Source organism: Podarcis erhardii, assembly GCF_964252035.2.
Source record: "Podarcis erhardii genome assembly, chromosome: 4".
Taxonomy (NCBI): Eukaryota; Metazoa; Chordata; class Lepidosauria; order Squamata; family Lacertidae; genus Podarcis; species Podarcis erhardii.
The window spans coordinates 18,680,578-18,697,131 of record NC_138508.1 but is presented as its reverse complement, the minus strand read 5'-3'; the positions used below and the strand labels follow the sequence as shown (position 1 = coordinate 18,697,131).

The following is a 16,554-nucleotide window of genomic DNA, read 5'->3' as shown; positions in this document are numbered from 1 at the left end:
TTTTACGGCGCGCTTGCGTCACAGAGCAGCGGCGGTGATGGACGGCCGGATTAACCAATCAGAGTTGAAGAAGTAGTAGGGGGGGGGAAAGCAGCCACATCAGCCGCTCGGATTTATTTCCTTATTATCGCCTTGGGGTTTCAAGAGCGAGCGAATCAGAAGCCACGGCGAAGATACGCTCCGGATTTGTTTGTGGAGCTTTCGGTGGGTGGCAGGAGGAGGAAGGAAGCGAACTGCGCTTATCTCCCTTCTGCGCAGGCGCAAACTAGCGAAGGCGGTTTATTGCTGCGACTCTTGTATGGAAAAAAGGGCACCGGCGCCCGGCCAATGAGAGGCGGCGGCGGAGAGCGGGTTCCGCCTTATTGTATTTTTCTAATTGGTCTGGTCTTATAAATCGTGACGCAAGCACGGCGGGCGTAGGGAGGGGTGAGGGACGTTGCGCGTCTTCCCCCGCCTCCTCATTGGGCGGCGAGGTTTGAAGGCGGCCTTGCCGCGCCGCGCTGATTGGCCGAGGGCGCCGAGGCTCGCGCTCCGTAGGTTTGCTCCCTGGCTCGCGCTCGGCCTCTGTTTGCGTGAGGAGAAAGGAAGAGGAGGAGGAGGAGGGGGGGGGAACGGAAGGGCCTCTTGACGCGGATGCCGACACAAGGAGAAGGAAAGCGGGCCTAAGCGGAGGAAGAGGCGGCGGCGGCGGAGGAGCCGAAGGAACCATCAGGCGCGCGCGCGGGGGGGGAGGGGAGAATCTCTCCTCTCTCTTTCTCTCTCAGGCGTTCGTTCGCTCCTGCCCTCCCGCCGGTGGTTGGTTCCTTCCCGGCTCCTTCGGCGCTGTGAAGGGAAGGCGGATGGCGGCAACATCCGGGGCCTCCGGGGTGGCGGTCGCGGCGGCGGCAGCGGCGGTTGGTGGAGGTGGGTCCGTCGTCGCCGCCGCCGCCGCCGCCCCGGCTCTCTACGCCTGCACCAAGTGCAACCAGCGCTACCCGTTCGAGGAGCTCTCCCAGGGACAGCAGCTCTGCAAGGTGCCGCTCCCCGGGGGCTGCGGGGGTAGGCCGGGAGGCGACGCCGAGGGAGGGAGGGAGGGAGGGAAGGAAGGGCGGCTGCGTGGGGTGGGGACGGCGGGGCAGGGCGGGCGGGCGGGCGGCCAGAGGATATCCGGCTGCTCGGCGGGACGCGCCCGCTCCCGGGGCTGAAGGGGTTTGAAGGGACGGGCGGCCTGGAGCCTCGTTAACCACGAACCCCGAAATCTCGGGGCCCCTCGAAAGTTTTTCGTGGGGCTCCCGAACTGAGTAAGTGATACATCAAACGGGGGGGTTAACACCCAGAAAACCAACGTCCCATCCACTCCAAAGTTCTGTAGAGCCCAACAACTAACTCGGCACCCCTAAATTTGAGACCCCCCAAAGTTCTGTAGAGAGTAGTAGTGCAAATCCTGCGTTTTGTAGGTTCTCCCCCCAACAAAAACTAACTTGGAACCCCTAAATTTGAGGACCCCCCCCAAAGTTCTGTAGAGCCTAATAGTGCAAATCCTGCGTTTTGTAGGTTCTCCCCCCAACAAAAACTAACTTGGAACCCCTAAATTTGAGGACCCCCCCAAAGTTCTGTAGAGCCTAATAGTGCAAATCCTGCTTTTTGTAGGTTCTTTCTCTCCCCCCTAACAATTAACTTGGAACCCCTAAATTTGAGACCCCCCTCTAAACCGTTCGTAGGGTATTGTAAGGGAAAACCCTGCATTTTGACCCTACAAAACGTCTACAAAAACCCTAGGAAAGTTTTGGGGTGGGTCCGAGATTTCGGGGTTTGTAGTTAACAAAGCCGCGGCCTTGGAATTGCGAGGGGGCTAACCAAGCAGAGGAGTGAAGGCAAGGGAAGGGTTTAGCTTCAAGGACACAACGCTCCTGATAAGCTGCTGTGTGGTTTCTTTTTCACTTGGAACATTTATTCTGCACTTTTTTAAGCGAAGGAAACGTCCCTGCTGGCATCTGGTGAAGCTGAATGTTGGAAAGCTCGGGAGGGATAACAGGAAGCACTTCTCTTCCATGTAGCACATAGTTAAAATTATGGGGCTCTCTTCCTCAGGGAGACGGTGATGACCACCAACTTGCATGACTTCAGAAGAGGAGAGCACTATTGAAGGCTACTAGCCATGATGGCTATCCTGTGGTTCCACAGTTGGAGGCAGCAGCAGTTCTTCTGAGTACAAGTTGAGGATGGGTCAGGTGCTCTTGCGCTTGGATCCTGATTGCCTAGTTTCCCACAGACACCTTGTTGGCCACTGTGAGAACAATATGCTGGCCTGGATGGGCAACTGGCTTGTCCCAGCAGGCCCTTTATATGTTCAGAGATGGTGACATAGATCAGTCGCAAAACAGGCCTCGTTTTCAGGGTTACAAACTAGTTTTACACACAATGAAAAAGGGATGAGGAGAGGTTATATATGTGTCAACCCCAAAAGCTAGTCTCATTTGAGTTCAGTGATACTTGCTCTCCATGTACCTATATGATTTCAGCCTTAGTGACTAATTCCAGGGTGATCAGTTCTTTTCAGATTACTCAGTGGGAGGTGCCAGTCTGCTACCCAAACTGCCCTGTGGTGTAGGTGTTGTGGCCCATTTGTTATGCCTGGCATGATGGTGCCACCCAGAATGTCATTACGATGAGATTCTTCCCTCTATATCATGTCATCATAGTTTGCATTTGCTCTAACCCCATTCTGAACCATAGTGGATTCCCTCCCACTGTCAGACAGTATACAGCTTTCACTACATGGTGATGGGATTAGGTTTACTATTTTCAGTGGCAATCCCTCCTCAGGATAGTTCTATCCTGAATTTATTAAACATATTGGAAAATTTTTATGACTTTTACATTTTGATTTGTTCATTTTGAACAGGGCAGAACCTTCAGCCCTCCAAATGATGATTGGGCTGTAATTCCCATAGTTTCTGTCCATGGTACCTGGAGACTTAACAGCATCTGGAGGGTCTCATGTTTTCCATCAGTGATTCATTGCAGCTTTCTTACACATTAAAAAAAACAACCTAAATGTGTTACTTCATCCCTTGCTTGCTGTAATGAAGAAACACCTGTTTTGGTTTTCTTTTTAAAACAGGCTATAATACTCTGGGAGCTAGCTAGTCTTGTGGCACAAGCTTTCATAGGCAATCAAAGTCATCATAGATCATTGCTTGTTACAGCAGCTATGTGACAGATTCTACTTGCAGGAGTCCATGGTATCAAAAAGATACTTAGTTTTGCAGCATTAGCAGTCAGTGGGTTTTTAATTAGTTATCTTAAATTCCATCTTTTAAACCCGGCTTATAATCAAGCAATAAAGCACTTTATATTGCAATCTTATAATGGTGACATAGACTGTATAATAAGTCAGATCAGGAATTCTCTTGCCCTGTAGTTTGCAGCCACATATGGAAAGCCAAAGTGACTTGGAACAACTGTAATTTATACATGGGAGCACCATTGAATGTCCACAGAGCAAATAAGATAAAATGAGATGAATTTCTTGTGTCAGTAGTTTCTCTATGGTAAAACAATTTTGACTTTTTTTGTCTAGGAATGTCGCATTGCACATCCCATGGTAAAATGTACTTACTGTCGATCAGAGTTTCAACAAGAGAGGTAAGTCTTTTTCATGTTATTTCACACTTGTAAACTATCAGCTATTGCTTGAAAACTGCTATATGCCCCATAAATGTAATGCTGGTCAGTCAAATTCCACATGCAGTTTACCTTGAATTATATGGCTAAAAGTCATCCACGTATTGGGGAAAATGTTGTCTGCCTACCCTGGTCCCATGAAGGAGGCAAAAGAGCAAGGCAGAATAAAGAAGAGCCTCTGGTGAGCAACTTGTTCCACCTTTTTGGAGAACTGGAGTTCTTTTAGAAGAAGAGTTTGGATTTGATATCCCACTTTATCATTACCCAAAGGAGTCTCAAAGCGGCTAACATTCTCCTTTCCTTTCCTCCCCCACAACAAACACTCTGTGAGGTGAGTGAAGCTGAGAGACTTCAGAGAAGTGTGACTAGCCCAAGGTCACCCAGCAGCTGCATGTGGAGGAACGGAGACGCGAACCCGGTTCACCAGATTACGAGTCTACCGTTCTTAACCACTACACCACACTGGCTTTTAAGGGCCTGTCCTGAATATGGGTACTTATCCTGTGTAACTAAGTATTTGAAAAACTGGATTTTATTTCCTTTTCTTTTAGCAAAACCAACACAATATGCAAGAAGTGTGCCCAAAATGTAAAGCAATTTGGAACGGTGAGTTAATTCTGGATCTTTTTTGTGACTGGGCTGCTAAATTCATAATCAGGCCTACAGAGACTTATTCAAATTTGGATTTAAGAAAATAACAACAACTATGACATTTTATTCCACACTGGTTGAAATTGCCTTTGGCTTTGCATAAAGTTTTAAACATGTACATGCTGAAGAGTGGAACCCCAGTATTCTGGAGAGCTACTGGCTGTGAAGCAAACTAGACTTGAATGTAGGTCTTGCTCTAAGGTTGATTCAACACTGGTTATGACACATAATTGTACCTACCATGTGGCAGTATGGGCAGCCAAGAAGATGCACTTTGCAGTCTCCATTGTATCTTTAAGCAGCTGGCTGTAATAGCTTTTTTGGATAGTCTAGAGATTGCTTACTTTCACTGTAGAAGGGTCCACACAAGAAGAGCCTATTGGATCAGGACAGCGACCCATCTTCTCCAGTGTCCTCACAAAAGCTAACCAGATGCCTGTGGAAAGCCCACAAGCAGGAACTGAGCACAAGAGGACTCTCCCCTCTTGCAGTGTTCTGCAGCTGGTATTCAGAAGCATTCTGCCTCTGACCATAGAGGCAGAGCACAGTCATTGTGCTTAATAGCAATTGATAGCGTAATTCACCATGAAAATACATTGACTCCATAGCTGCAGTTCCATAATTATAACGGAAATGCTCTGTATTACTGTTTTTTTTTAATTAAGTAGTTTATACATTTTCCTAAATAAAAAGAAACAAATTTCAGTTAGCAAAATAATGTTTCCCCCGCAGCTGACATCGGGAAAATTTAAAGAAACTTTGAACCAGTTAATAAAATGTAACATAGTTTCAGCATCAAGCATGTAACTACTAAGTGAAGTCTGTCTAAATGAGCTTATATAAAAGGAGCAGTTTTACTTTTTCTTTTCTTCAGTGACTAGGTCATTTTTGCATAAAATGTTGACATATTGAAACAAGGAATGGCATTCTTAATTTGTTGTTGTTTTTCTTCAGCCGAAACCTTGCCAATACTGTAACATCATTGCAGCGTTTATTGGCACAAAATGTCAGCGCTGCACAAACTCTGAGAAGAAATATGGACCCCCTCAAACATGTGAACAATGCAAGCAGCAATGTGCTTTTGATCGCAAAGAGGAAGGAAGAAGAAAGGTATAGCTTTGTCTTGCTGCTACTCATACTTGGTCTCAAAGTGGTAACTGAATGATGAACAACAACATATTGTTGTATTTTGAATCACACTTGTAGCATTTGTGCGCACTCCCCCACCTCCCCAACCTGCCCTACTTGTCCGGCAAGACCCAGCTGAGAGAGAGAGAGAGGGGTGCACAGAAGCATTTTCAGAACACAAAACAAACAAACAGTAGTTGCTGCCACCACTTCCCTATCTCAGAACAGCCCCGCAAAGTGACCTAAGGAAGGAGATTAGTCTTCAGCGTTACTGGGCTGCCCCATCCTGCGTCACTTTACCGTGGCACAGACAGAAATCCAACAGGTTTTGGTAGGCAACTAAGTGGTCAGGTGCTGGTTTAGCTTCCCCAGCAGAAAGGCACAAAAGACAGAAACAGGAAAAAGTCCTTTTTCCAGAATCTATTAAAAAACAAGATTATTCAAACATAAAAGTTTGCACATCTCTTACAAATCCCAAGCAGAAAATAAAAACATTGTTTAGTATAGCTAACTACAGAACACACTCACAATGAGAACCGGTCGGTTCTTTAGATTGACAATAACTCAAACTTGTTAGGGGAATTGGCAACTGAATCCTGTTTATCCCAAGACCTTGAAAATGAAAGGGCATCCTCCCTTATTCTCAGACACACACTAGATTCCCCTTCTTGTTGTAATAAGGCTTGATGACCTTGTTCACACAGAAACGGCATCTCAGATAGTCAGGTGTCAAGACTACAAATCAACTATGAGCCTCCCTCCTGCAGCTGGAGAAGATAACTTATTCACACTCCCAAAGACATTAAGTCTGCATTTAAAGAAGCAGACACACATTCCCCAGTGTTTGGGTCTCCCGCAATGCTCTTCTTAGGCATGAGCCGGAGTTTTAACTTGCTAAGATTTCCCAACATCACTTTAGCACTAATGGTCTATCAGAGTGCTGTTCATTGATCCCTGAAACTGTAAACCACATGTGGAGAATGGGGTCCCCCAGCTCAGGCATACTTTGCTCATGAGCTTCCAGGAAACACAGATCTCACTTCTGACACCAGTGTTGGTGTCAGAATTTGAGCGGTGTGAGAGTCCAGGGGTCCTTGTTTACTTAAGTCATGTAACTGGATGTTCCCTGCACTGCTGGCATGAGGTGTTCTAGAAGAAACTTTTAGTCCGAATGTGGATGCCCCATTGTTGCTGCAAGTGGTCTCTTAGATTGCATTTATTTTATTACAGTATAATGAGTATTCACATATTGGAGTTCAGAGTAGACTCTTGGATAAAGCCTACTGAGAACCTTTTCCTCCAAGATGCTAGTTAGCAACCAGTTGGGATGGTGGATCCTAGATAAATCATTGGCCAAATCTGAAGAGAGCTGTGGGGTATGCTGGAAATTGGGTGAAAGACAAATGATACAGGGGAGATACATCCAACGTTAGTTATAGTCTAGATAGATCCATTGAAAGTTCATTGATTTCAGTAGGTCTACCACTTTAGTATGAAATGAGTACAGTGGTGTCTCGCAAGACGAAAAGAATTCGTTCCGCGAGTCTCTTCGTCTAGCGGTTTTCTCGTCTTGCGAAGCACGGCCATTAGCGGATTAGCGCTATTAGCGGCTTAGCAGCTCTTAGCGGCTTAGAAAAAGGGGGGGGGGAAAGGGAAAAGACTCGCAAGACGTTCTCGTCTTGCGAAGCAAGCCCATAGGGAAATTCGTCTTGCGAAGCGCCTCGAAAAACGGAAAACCCTTTCGTCTAGCGAGTTTTTTGTCTTGCGAGGCATTCGTCTTGCGGGGCACCACTGTATGTGTTGGATCCTAATACCCCTTGAGAGGGGTTCCACTCCTGACACTCTCTTAACAGAAGAGGCAAGGTAATTTTTACAGATTCCTCTTTCCCTTCCAGCTTCTGAAAATAGAAACCTTGAGAATAGTGTGGGACACGGCACTGCTCGATAAAGGTTATGGGAGTTTTGGCAAAAATGTTCTCTTCCCTTCCTTTAGTGGGGGCCTCTGCTGGATCAAGAGCCCTTCTGTCCATGGAAGAGGCCTTTTATATCTTGACAGGTGTGCTCACCTAAAGGAAATAGGTTGCAATATTTTTCACACAGTTTTCAGCAGAATGTCCAGTATGTTTAATTTTACGTGCTGCTGTTCTGTACTATGTATTTTCAACTTGTTTGTATTAAGATGTGTGCACAAAGAATGACAGCAGAAGTATTTGATAATTTTATTTTGGCTGTTGTATGTCTTTTTAGCACTGAGTACGTGTAACATAACTTGCTGCGAATGATTTCCCAAAAGGTTGATGGGAAGCTGTTGTGTTGGCTCTGTACGCTGTCCTACAAGAGAGTACTGCAGAAGACCAAGGAACAGAGGAAGAGCTTAGGGTCTTCACATTCTAATTCTTCCTCCACATCTCTTACTGAAAAAGACCAGCATCATTTGAAACACCAGCGCCATCGCCATCACCACCACCGTCACAGCAGCAGCCATCACAAGTAAGTTTTGTGAAACTTGTAGAATAGAGGTGGTACCTGTATTCTCTGAAACTAAATCAAGATACAGTAAGAATTTTGCTGCTAAATTGGTAGATTTAATCTATTGCACTTAAAACTTGTTTCTGCTATTAATATTTCCTTAGGTTGAAAGTGTGAGATGGCAGATAGGGACTTGGGTCTAAGAATTTTTCTTTATTTAGGCTAGGATCCAAGGATCTGCCCAACTGGTTCCAATTGTCCAAGGGAGCATTGGGTTTGTTTTCTTGAAAAAGAAGCTTCCCACATAGCAAATTGTTTTGGAAACCTAAGAGAGGTTTCATAATAACAGGGCCTGTTATTCAAAGAAAGTCACATTTCCGATTGTACAACATCCTGCCATAACTTTTAGAGACCGTATGTGTACAACTGGGAGTCGGTTGTTTTTTGTAGAACACAAAACCTATGTGAAACAGTAACAGTTTAGAAACATTTGAGTTGCAAGCTGGACTTTCAATTCTAATGCTGTTGCTAATACACATAGCTAGGCATGGCCCCTTTCTGAAAGAAGAAGAGATGCATAAATGCACCAGAATCATAGAATTGTAGAATTGGAAAGGACTCCAAGGTTCACTTAGTCCAGCCTCCTGCAGTACAGCAATATCAGCTAAAGCATCCATGACAGATGGCCATCCAGTCTCTGCACATTCCAAATAAGATACATTGTGGTTGAAGAGAGATTTCACTTGTCATGAGAAAATGGAAATGCTAGCTAATTGTGTTGATAGGCGTTGCCCACCAGCTTCCATTTTCGTTCTGCTGTACATCAGCTGCTTTCAATAATATCAGTATTTTATTTATTATTTTATTATACTTTTATCTCATCATGGAACTTAAGGTAGTGTACCTGGTTTTACAAGAAGTCTTCCATCCAGGCACTGACCCAGACTTAGACCTTCTTGGCTTCAAGGTTATCTGGATGAGTGATGTATGGTGCCATATCTCAACTCTCCTTCTGATTCCTCAAAGACAGTGAAGACCCCAAATTGTTTTATGGAGGTTGTTAATCCACATTCAGCACATCACAGTATGATAATTAATCCAGACAAGACATAAGTAACTAAAAGACCAGATTCATGGGAGTACTTCTAGACCTGCCGCTGCTCTTGGAAGGTCAAGTGATTGTGGCCAGCAGTACTTTTACATAGCTGTGCCTGGAGTTCTGCTTGCAGTCTTCCCTGGAAAAGACAAGTTTGCCCTTTGTTAGGCATGCTTTGGTTGCATGCATATAGGATTGCAGTGTGCTGTTATATATGTGGCTACCTCTGAAGAATATTCAGAACTGGTAGCCGTACATAAAATAGGGCTTTTGCTTTATTTTTTATTTTGCAAACCATGATTGAGGTGGCCATTCTTAAGCCTATTGCACATTCTGCATTTCAGAATCAGCAGTCTGAGTCCAGAGCAAGATCAGGGATTGTGGAAACAGAGGTAAATGTTGACTATTAAAAAAAAAGAACAATTTGTAAGTCCAGCCTGTTCCTTACTTTGTCAAATTATTTAGAAATCTATGTACATGCTGTTTTGTGTAAATGTAGATGTATAGTCATACAAATTGTGTTGGCGTCTTTTCAGCCATAAATCCTCTGCAGCTATTCAGAATGAAACTCCAAAGAAAAAGCCCAAAATGGAATCCAAGCCATCTAATGGAGATAGGTAAAAATATGGCCTTCCTTACAGTTTTTCCCATTGAAATTATTGTTCGCTTTCCTTTCCTTTTTCATTTTATTCTGAAAAAGTCAACATGACTTCATATTTTGGCCATATGCCTTGGTGTAAGCTTTAGTGGAAAATGATGGCTCTACACTCCTTATTCTGGAGGTTTTGGGGGTAATCAACTAAAATATAGCAGAAGGAAAACAGCCCAACATGCAGTGCATCTAGGAGCAACAGTTCAGTTATTTGTAGCTATAAACCTGCTTTGATTTGGTTCTTATGGACAAGCTTTGTTCCATGTGCATCTTGTTAGGTGAGAGAGATTGTATACAACAGTCTCTGACAAACAGTTGGAATTTGTATAAAAAGCTGCTTCATTTAGAATGTCAGAAGCTAATGCTTAAGTTATATTTCTGCAGGTATTGATAATGTTTGCCATTAGTAAGTTAATTTGCTAGTTTCATCTATTTCTGTCAAGTACCTTTTTTTTCATTAGGACATTTGTGAAACTGATTCAAATACATACAGTCCCCCCCCCCCCCATTTAATCACAGCTCACTCTTTTCGTTTTACAGTAGTTCTATAAATCAGTCAGCAGACAGCGGAGGTACTGACAACTTTGTCCTCATTAGTCAGCTGAAAGAAGAAGTGATGTCACTGAAACGCCTCTTGCAGCAAAGAGATCAAACAATTCTGGAAAAAGATAAAAAGGTAAAAGCCTCAACTCACAAGTAGCTATTTTGTAAATGTTCTAGTTCCAAATGAAATCAGCATTGCAAATATGAATTAAACAACCCAAACCCAGAGTTCATTTGGAATGCATTTTGGTCGTATGTTACTCGAAATAATTCTATTTAGATGAACTTTTTTGTCCACAAGGGGCCAATTTTATCTTCTTCCTCCACAGTATGCCCTTCTCCCCAGCCGGCCAGAACCTACCCTGGCTAAGGTTTGATGCTGACAAAGGGTAGGAGTAGTTGAGGCCTCCAGGTATAGGACAGTATATAAATTCAATTAATAATAATAATAATTGCCTAAACCCACACACATAATACTGTATCCTCATCATTTCTGCCCAACAAACAATTGCTTTGTGGGAAAAGGGAGGGTGAGCCGTTGTGGTATTAGCCAGAGGTAATATTTTCCCAAGTACATCTGATACATTGTAACATATTTGTAGTTTATATGGGTTACTCTGGATGCTTTGGAAGGCCTTCCCTCTCGATCCTTTCCCCATATTGAGCTTGCATTCGTTGAGAGGTAGGTTGGAGTTTACACTCCAAATCCATAGTTTCCACCATTTGGTGGCATCCTAACTCCCATACAGCTTCATTGTATTTTGCTCTCTTCCCAAGAGAGAAGTGTAGTGCCTGGCTTACAAGTGTGTTGTGAAGGAGGTGACCTCTATTTATTTATTTTTTCTTAACTGTGTACGTAAGGACAATAACCTGGACTATGCCAAGTAAAAATGTTTAGACAACATTCTGTCTTACAGATATACTCAGCTTACTTTGTGCAGATATAATATTTAATGCTATGCATTGTTTTCATTACTAGTCTTCAAATCAGTGGAAGAAATTGGTTTTTCGTCTTTTAAAATGTTCATCTGACAGACACCAGGAATCGTATCTTGTTGACGTGAGGGTTATCACCTTAAAGGAGGTCTGGAACAGTATTTTAAAGATCTCCATTCTTTTTCCTAGTTGACAGAGCTGAAGGCAGACTTTCAGTACCAAGAGTCCAACTTGAGAACAAAGATGAACAGCATGGAGAGAGCTCATAAAGAAACTGTGGAACAGCTACAGGTAAACACTGCAATCGTTCACAGACAACATTATTGGGCTAAGGACTTGGGGAGCAATCAAAACCTAGAATCTACTGGGATGGGTGAGTTAGGATCCAGTTTCTCTCCCAGTGTAAGCACCACATCCAAGCTTAGCTGGAGACACACTGGCAGCTGGGGCTCAGATGACTGAGCCACGTGGTTTTTACACTGGCATAAGCCCTGAAAAATGGGGGTTGGTGGGAACGCTGCCATGTAGGGGATCCTTTATATAAGGATCCTAACTCTGTTCAGCTTGATCACACAACCTGGCAGAGCATATGCTGGCAAAAAGGAAGGTGCAATTCAAACACTCTTTTTATGACTTGTTTTTTCCTCTTCGAGGCTTAGGCCGGGTCAGTGAGTAGTAGCCCTGCTGAACAGAGTTTGGAATTGGGGTAATTATGCAAGTTTAACCAAACTGCGGGAGGCAGTGGAAGACAGGAGTGCCTGGCGTGCTCTGGTCCATGGGGTCACGAAGAGTCGGACACGACTAAACAACAACAACAAATGCAAGTTTAACTTAAGCTGGTGTCAGTTTAGTCAGCTTCCTATGTTTACAATAGTTCTGTTATATATAATTTATATATAACAAATGGTCATGAGATAGGCAATCTTTTGAATCCAGTTCACTCTTCTTGAACTATCAATATCATACTCCAAGATAGCATTGAAATCTGGCATCACACCAAGAAGAGGAACCCACAGGCCTCTGCAGATATTGAACTTCACAAGCTGGATCTCTAGTCATCCCAGCATTGATGAAGAGTAGATTGTAACTGATCATCGTAACAGTGTTTGCCATTTTTTATCCATAAACACTCAGCAGTGAAATAATTAGCAAAGCTTACATCAGTTAGGTCCCATTGATTGACTTTCAGTAACAGGGAACTAACTTGAACAGGATTCATCATGAGATTTTGATATGTTTTACCAGTTGTACTCAAGTTGTTATTCTCCATTTTTCTTTTCAGCTATAGCAACTAAAGAAATTGGCTTAAAGCTAGCTAGCAGAGCTGCTTTGGTGCAAATCTGTTTCACCTGCACCTTAAGTGTTGTACACAGCCGTGTCTGTGTTTTATAGAGAGGGACTTGGTTGTGATGAATGGTGGTCATGTTTGTCTGGATAACTTCCTAGGCTGCTACTGCTGAAATAGCCTCTGCTTTTTAGTGTGTTTCTTTAGGTGAAATCAACATTCCAATATCTTCATACAGTGTAAGGCTCCAGCTGACTCCCAAAGAATCACAAATTAGCGAAATTATTAAACTGGGCTGCGGGGGAGGGGGAGAGAGCTTTGGACAGTGTCATGTTGAGACAGCTTTCCATTTAAGCCTCCGTCTGTCTGAAAATGTGCTTTAAGGCCCTTCTTTAAAAATATCATAATGAAAGCTATCTAATAATACAGTATATTTACTTCAAGATCTAATGAATGCTCTTGACAGGGTTCCAAAAAGGACTCGAGACATCTATTTCTCAAGTATCACCTCGTCATACCAAACAGTTTGCAATAGGATTGGGGCGGGGGAGGGACTGGAGTAGCAAAACCCTTGGGCCGAACCTTACATAGCTCTTTGGATCCGTGGCTTAGAGCCCTTTTCAGCAGCACAGGCGTTCGCCTACATCTGTTAGACATTTCTGCAACTACCATGGGAATGGTGTAAAGAGGGAAGTGGAGCATTGTCCAACATTGCATGGCAATGTATGTACGATACAACCTACAGAATTATAAGGGTTGTGTTGTTTTTTGCAGGCAAAAAACAGAGAACTGCTCAAACAAGTTGCGGCTTTATCAAAAGGCAAGAAGTTTGACAAGAGTGGGAGCATACTCACATCTCCATGAAGTGCTGGCTGTTTGCATGGGTATTAATATTCAAAAGGTAAATGACTCTGTGGAAACTCCTTAGAAGCCTGTGTAGTGGAAAAAAGGAATATTTTTGCACACAGAGTAGTTGGCATGTTTCCTACACCTTTTTGTAACTGATAATGCAGTGGAACTTTTTTTTTTTTTCTTTTTAAGTTTAAGCCATTTGGATTAAAATACTTCAGCTGGCTTGAAGAATGCTTTTTAAAAAGAATTTATACAGGAGAGGACTTCTTGCCAGTTACTGGTAATCAGTAAGAGTGCTCTTATTTTTAACCACATCATGCAATAACATATGCAAGGCAGCAGTTTGAGGGAGCAGTCCATCAAGTATGGCTATTGTGCAGAATCATTAATCTAAATTGGATTTATGCAGGACACCTAGGCAAAAGCAGAACTTGCCCAGGAGCTGGGCAGATCCACATCAAGAAAAATAATGGTCAACCATATCAGTATTCCAGCAACAACTAGCTTGGAAACAGAAACTGGAGCACTGGATGCCTGACAATTGTGCATTATCTTTTGGTCAGAATAAGAGTACGTTGAAAGTCTAAAATCATGGTGCTTTTATGACAAGAAGCTTATTACCTATAAATATGTAAAAGAATTTTAACAGTTCTATTCTTAGTGATAACTGGTGTTTTACATTTCTTGTGATAGAAATTTAAAGAGATATTCCCTATTGTAAGTATCTGAACAAAATGTGTTTTTTGAAAATTTACTGTAGACTTTTTCTCTTGCAAGTGCCTTTTCTCCTAACTGTTTATTATTTATAGGAATGTTGGTATTTTGTATATAAAGTTTTTCTTTTTTAAAAAAAAAATCATGTTTAAATGTTCCTTTGTGGATGTATATAAATAAATGTATGTACAGAATAATCAGATGTTAAGATCAGAGTTGTTTAGGATGCTAGAGAAGGTGTTAAGATCTGGCAGGAAAGGAATATTGGCTGTACATAATTGTAACAGATTTGTCTGTGTAGAAGGTGTTTGTCTTAACTCATGTTGTGCCTAACTTAATTCCCCCCCCCCCACACTAAACTGTAGGGCTTCTAAAATATATTTCACCTTTTATCTCAGTGCTAATTTGCATAATATTCCCTGTGGCATGTTCTAAATTGAATGACGCAGGAACAGTATTTGAGCTAACGTAACTCTTTGGCAATTTCTTTTAATAACATTTCATCGTACTATGCCTTTTTAAACTGCTGGGAGAATATGCCTTTTTTATTTCTCAAGAGTGAAACAAACACCCCCCCACACCAACAGCTTCACATTGCTAAGGGTGCAGTCACCCCGTTCTGGGACAGGTTACCCAGGAGCCAAAAGAAATGGCCTCAGAGAAGCTCTTGCATGGGAAAAAAAACGCCAGCCCCATAGACCCTCACTGGCTTCGCTGTCTGTGGGCCAGCCATGTAGTCAAGTGGGATCAGTACAGGATGAAGAATCATGTACCCAGCAGGAATTGGATAAATCTCTTAAGACAAGTATCTCATTCCTCAATAAAGAGCCAGATGCTGGCATTCAGAAAGTCCTATGGGAAGCTGCAGGATTCCATGGAAACATAAATAATAGCATACAAAGTTCTCTGAAAGGTGGGCAGCTTGCCCATCACTACTGATTCTAAGCTGCAGGAAGTGTATTACATGTTATGTACTCCCAATTTGTTCTGAGGAATAGCGAAGCCCATAAAGTCTGGTCAGCATTGCACAAGCCCAACTGTGCATCCCTAGAACAAGTCCCAGGATTCTGAATAAACCATGAGAGTTCAGTAATAGACAGGCAGACATCCCTCAGCAGAATGTAGAAAGCAATCCCCAAAGGTAGGAAGTTTCAGGTCCCTGTCTTACATTTCTTCAGATTTTTTTTTTTTTAATGTTCCCTTTGGGAGTTACGATATGAATTACTATATGATATGAATTCATTCCAGAAGGCATGGTCTCATCAGCTTAAAAATGAAGCTGCTTTTCCATAAAATGGAAATCCTATTTGATTCAAAGGTGCTCAAGTTACTATCAAGTTACTTAAAAGAATAACTTGCGCTTCAGCTAGCGTTAATGTGTTGTTTTTGGACCTCCAGCTACCTGAAGATTGGGAGGATTTGTTCCCAACAGACTACTGAATAATGTAATTTGGAAAAAAAAGCTGCTTTCTACAATATTGAGGATTATTTTTATTTTTTTGTATACTAGACGAACTTTGTAAATTTATAAATACTATTTGATTATCTTAACATGATAAAACAGCTAGGGTAGAATATACTGCTGCTATCCTATTGGACTGTTTAATCATTAAGAAGGGGTTGTTGTTTTTTTTCATTACTTACTTGCATTTCAGAGTATTTTGATACTTTTTCCAATCAAATGACTACCTGTCACTGGTAGATTTGGGTGGTTTTTTAAATACAAAAACCTGCCAGAACTTTTACCATGAATCTGATTCACTTTCTGATCAAATCATTCTCATTGAAACCTGCTTATGCTGCAACAGGAACATTCTAGAAAAAGAGACCCAGCATTTTAATTTTTACCTGCCAGACCTGTACAAACCCTAGTATGGACCCATTTAGGGACTTTACAGTGTTTGAAGAGAAATCACTCTGGTTTTATAAGTTTCATACCCTCTCTTCACTTGGGAGTTTTTAAGGCTAGGAACTAGCAAATGAAATCCTGGAGTTGTAGCTATCTTCACAATGAACTTTTTAATGTAGATTTTGAGGGTGATACATTGTACTATAATGTGCATTTAAGTCAGTTTTCCAATTGTTAATTAGCATTGAACAAAACCTTTCACTTGGGCTTCAGTTATTTATGTAGTTTAAGCCTGTGGATATTGCAGTTTCTTTTTAGTTAGAAAGTATGTCCATTCTGAGGTGAAGCTGTTCAGCTTGCTACATGTGTATATACTGTTGAAATTCTGTACTGGCACACATTTGACAGTTGACATTTTTGTACTTTTTTCTAAATCCAATATTTCACAATAAAAGCTTGTTAAAACATCATTATGCACCTCTTCTATTTTTTATTATTTATTTTTATTAAAGATTTTCTTGGTTTACAAAAGTACATGCCTTGTCTCTTTTTCAGATTGTACATTCTCTTACAAATCAGTTACATTTGTTGTGAGGCATTAGTGTTGAGTAAAGTATAAGGTTGGGGGAGAGGAAAGGTGGGGTGTTTAAATAATGTACATGTGGGGTTTGCGGTCAGCGTCAACTGGGTAGGTTCTCTTTCTATTGGTTTAT

The 16,554-nt window shown here is 42.2% G+C and overlaps 1 protein-coding gene across 3 annotated transcripts; it reads left to right on the top strand.

The window, feature by feature from the left end:
* The first annotated feature begins 449 nt into the window (after positions 1 to 449).
* On the top strand, positions 450 to 16,311 carry FAM76B (family with sequence similarity 76 member B). Of its 3 annotated transcripts, none has more exons than XM_081860611.1 (10): positions 455 to 1,013; positions 3,563 to 3,627; positions 4,218 to 4,272; positions 5,272 to 5,427; positions 7,739 to 7,935; positions 9,355 to 9,402; positions 9,547 to 9,627; positions 10,203 to 10,338; positions 11,331 to 11,432; positions 13,201 to 16,311. In XM_081860611.1, exons 1-10 carry the CDS (start codon positions 840 to 842, stop codon positions 13,288 to 13,290), a joined length of 1,104 nt encoding a protein of 367 aa, XP_081716737.1. In that variant the 5' UTR covers positions 455 to 839; the 3' UTR covers positions 13,291 to 16,311. The 3 variants fall into 3 exon arrangements, with proteins under 3 accessions (XP_081716738.1, XP_081716737.1, XP_081716739.1); XM_081860613.1 differs by lacking the exon at positions 455 to 1,013 and adding an exon at positions 1,202 to 1,280; XM_081860612.1 differs by lacking the exon at positions 9,547 to 9,627 and having other exon boundaries at positions 450 to 1,013.
* Positions 16,312 to 16,554: the final 243 nt, after the last annotated feature.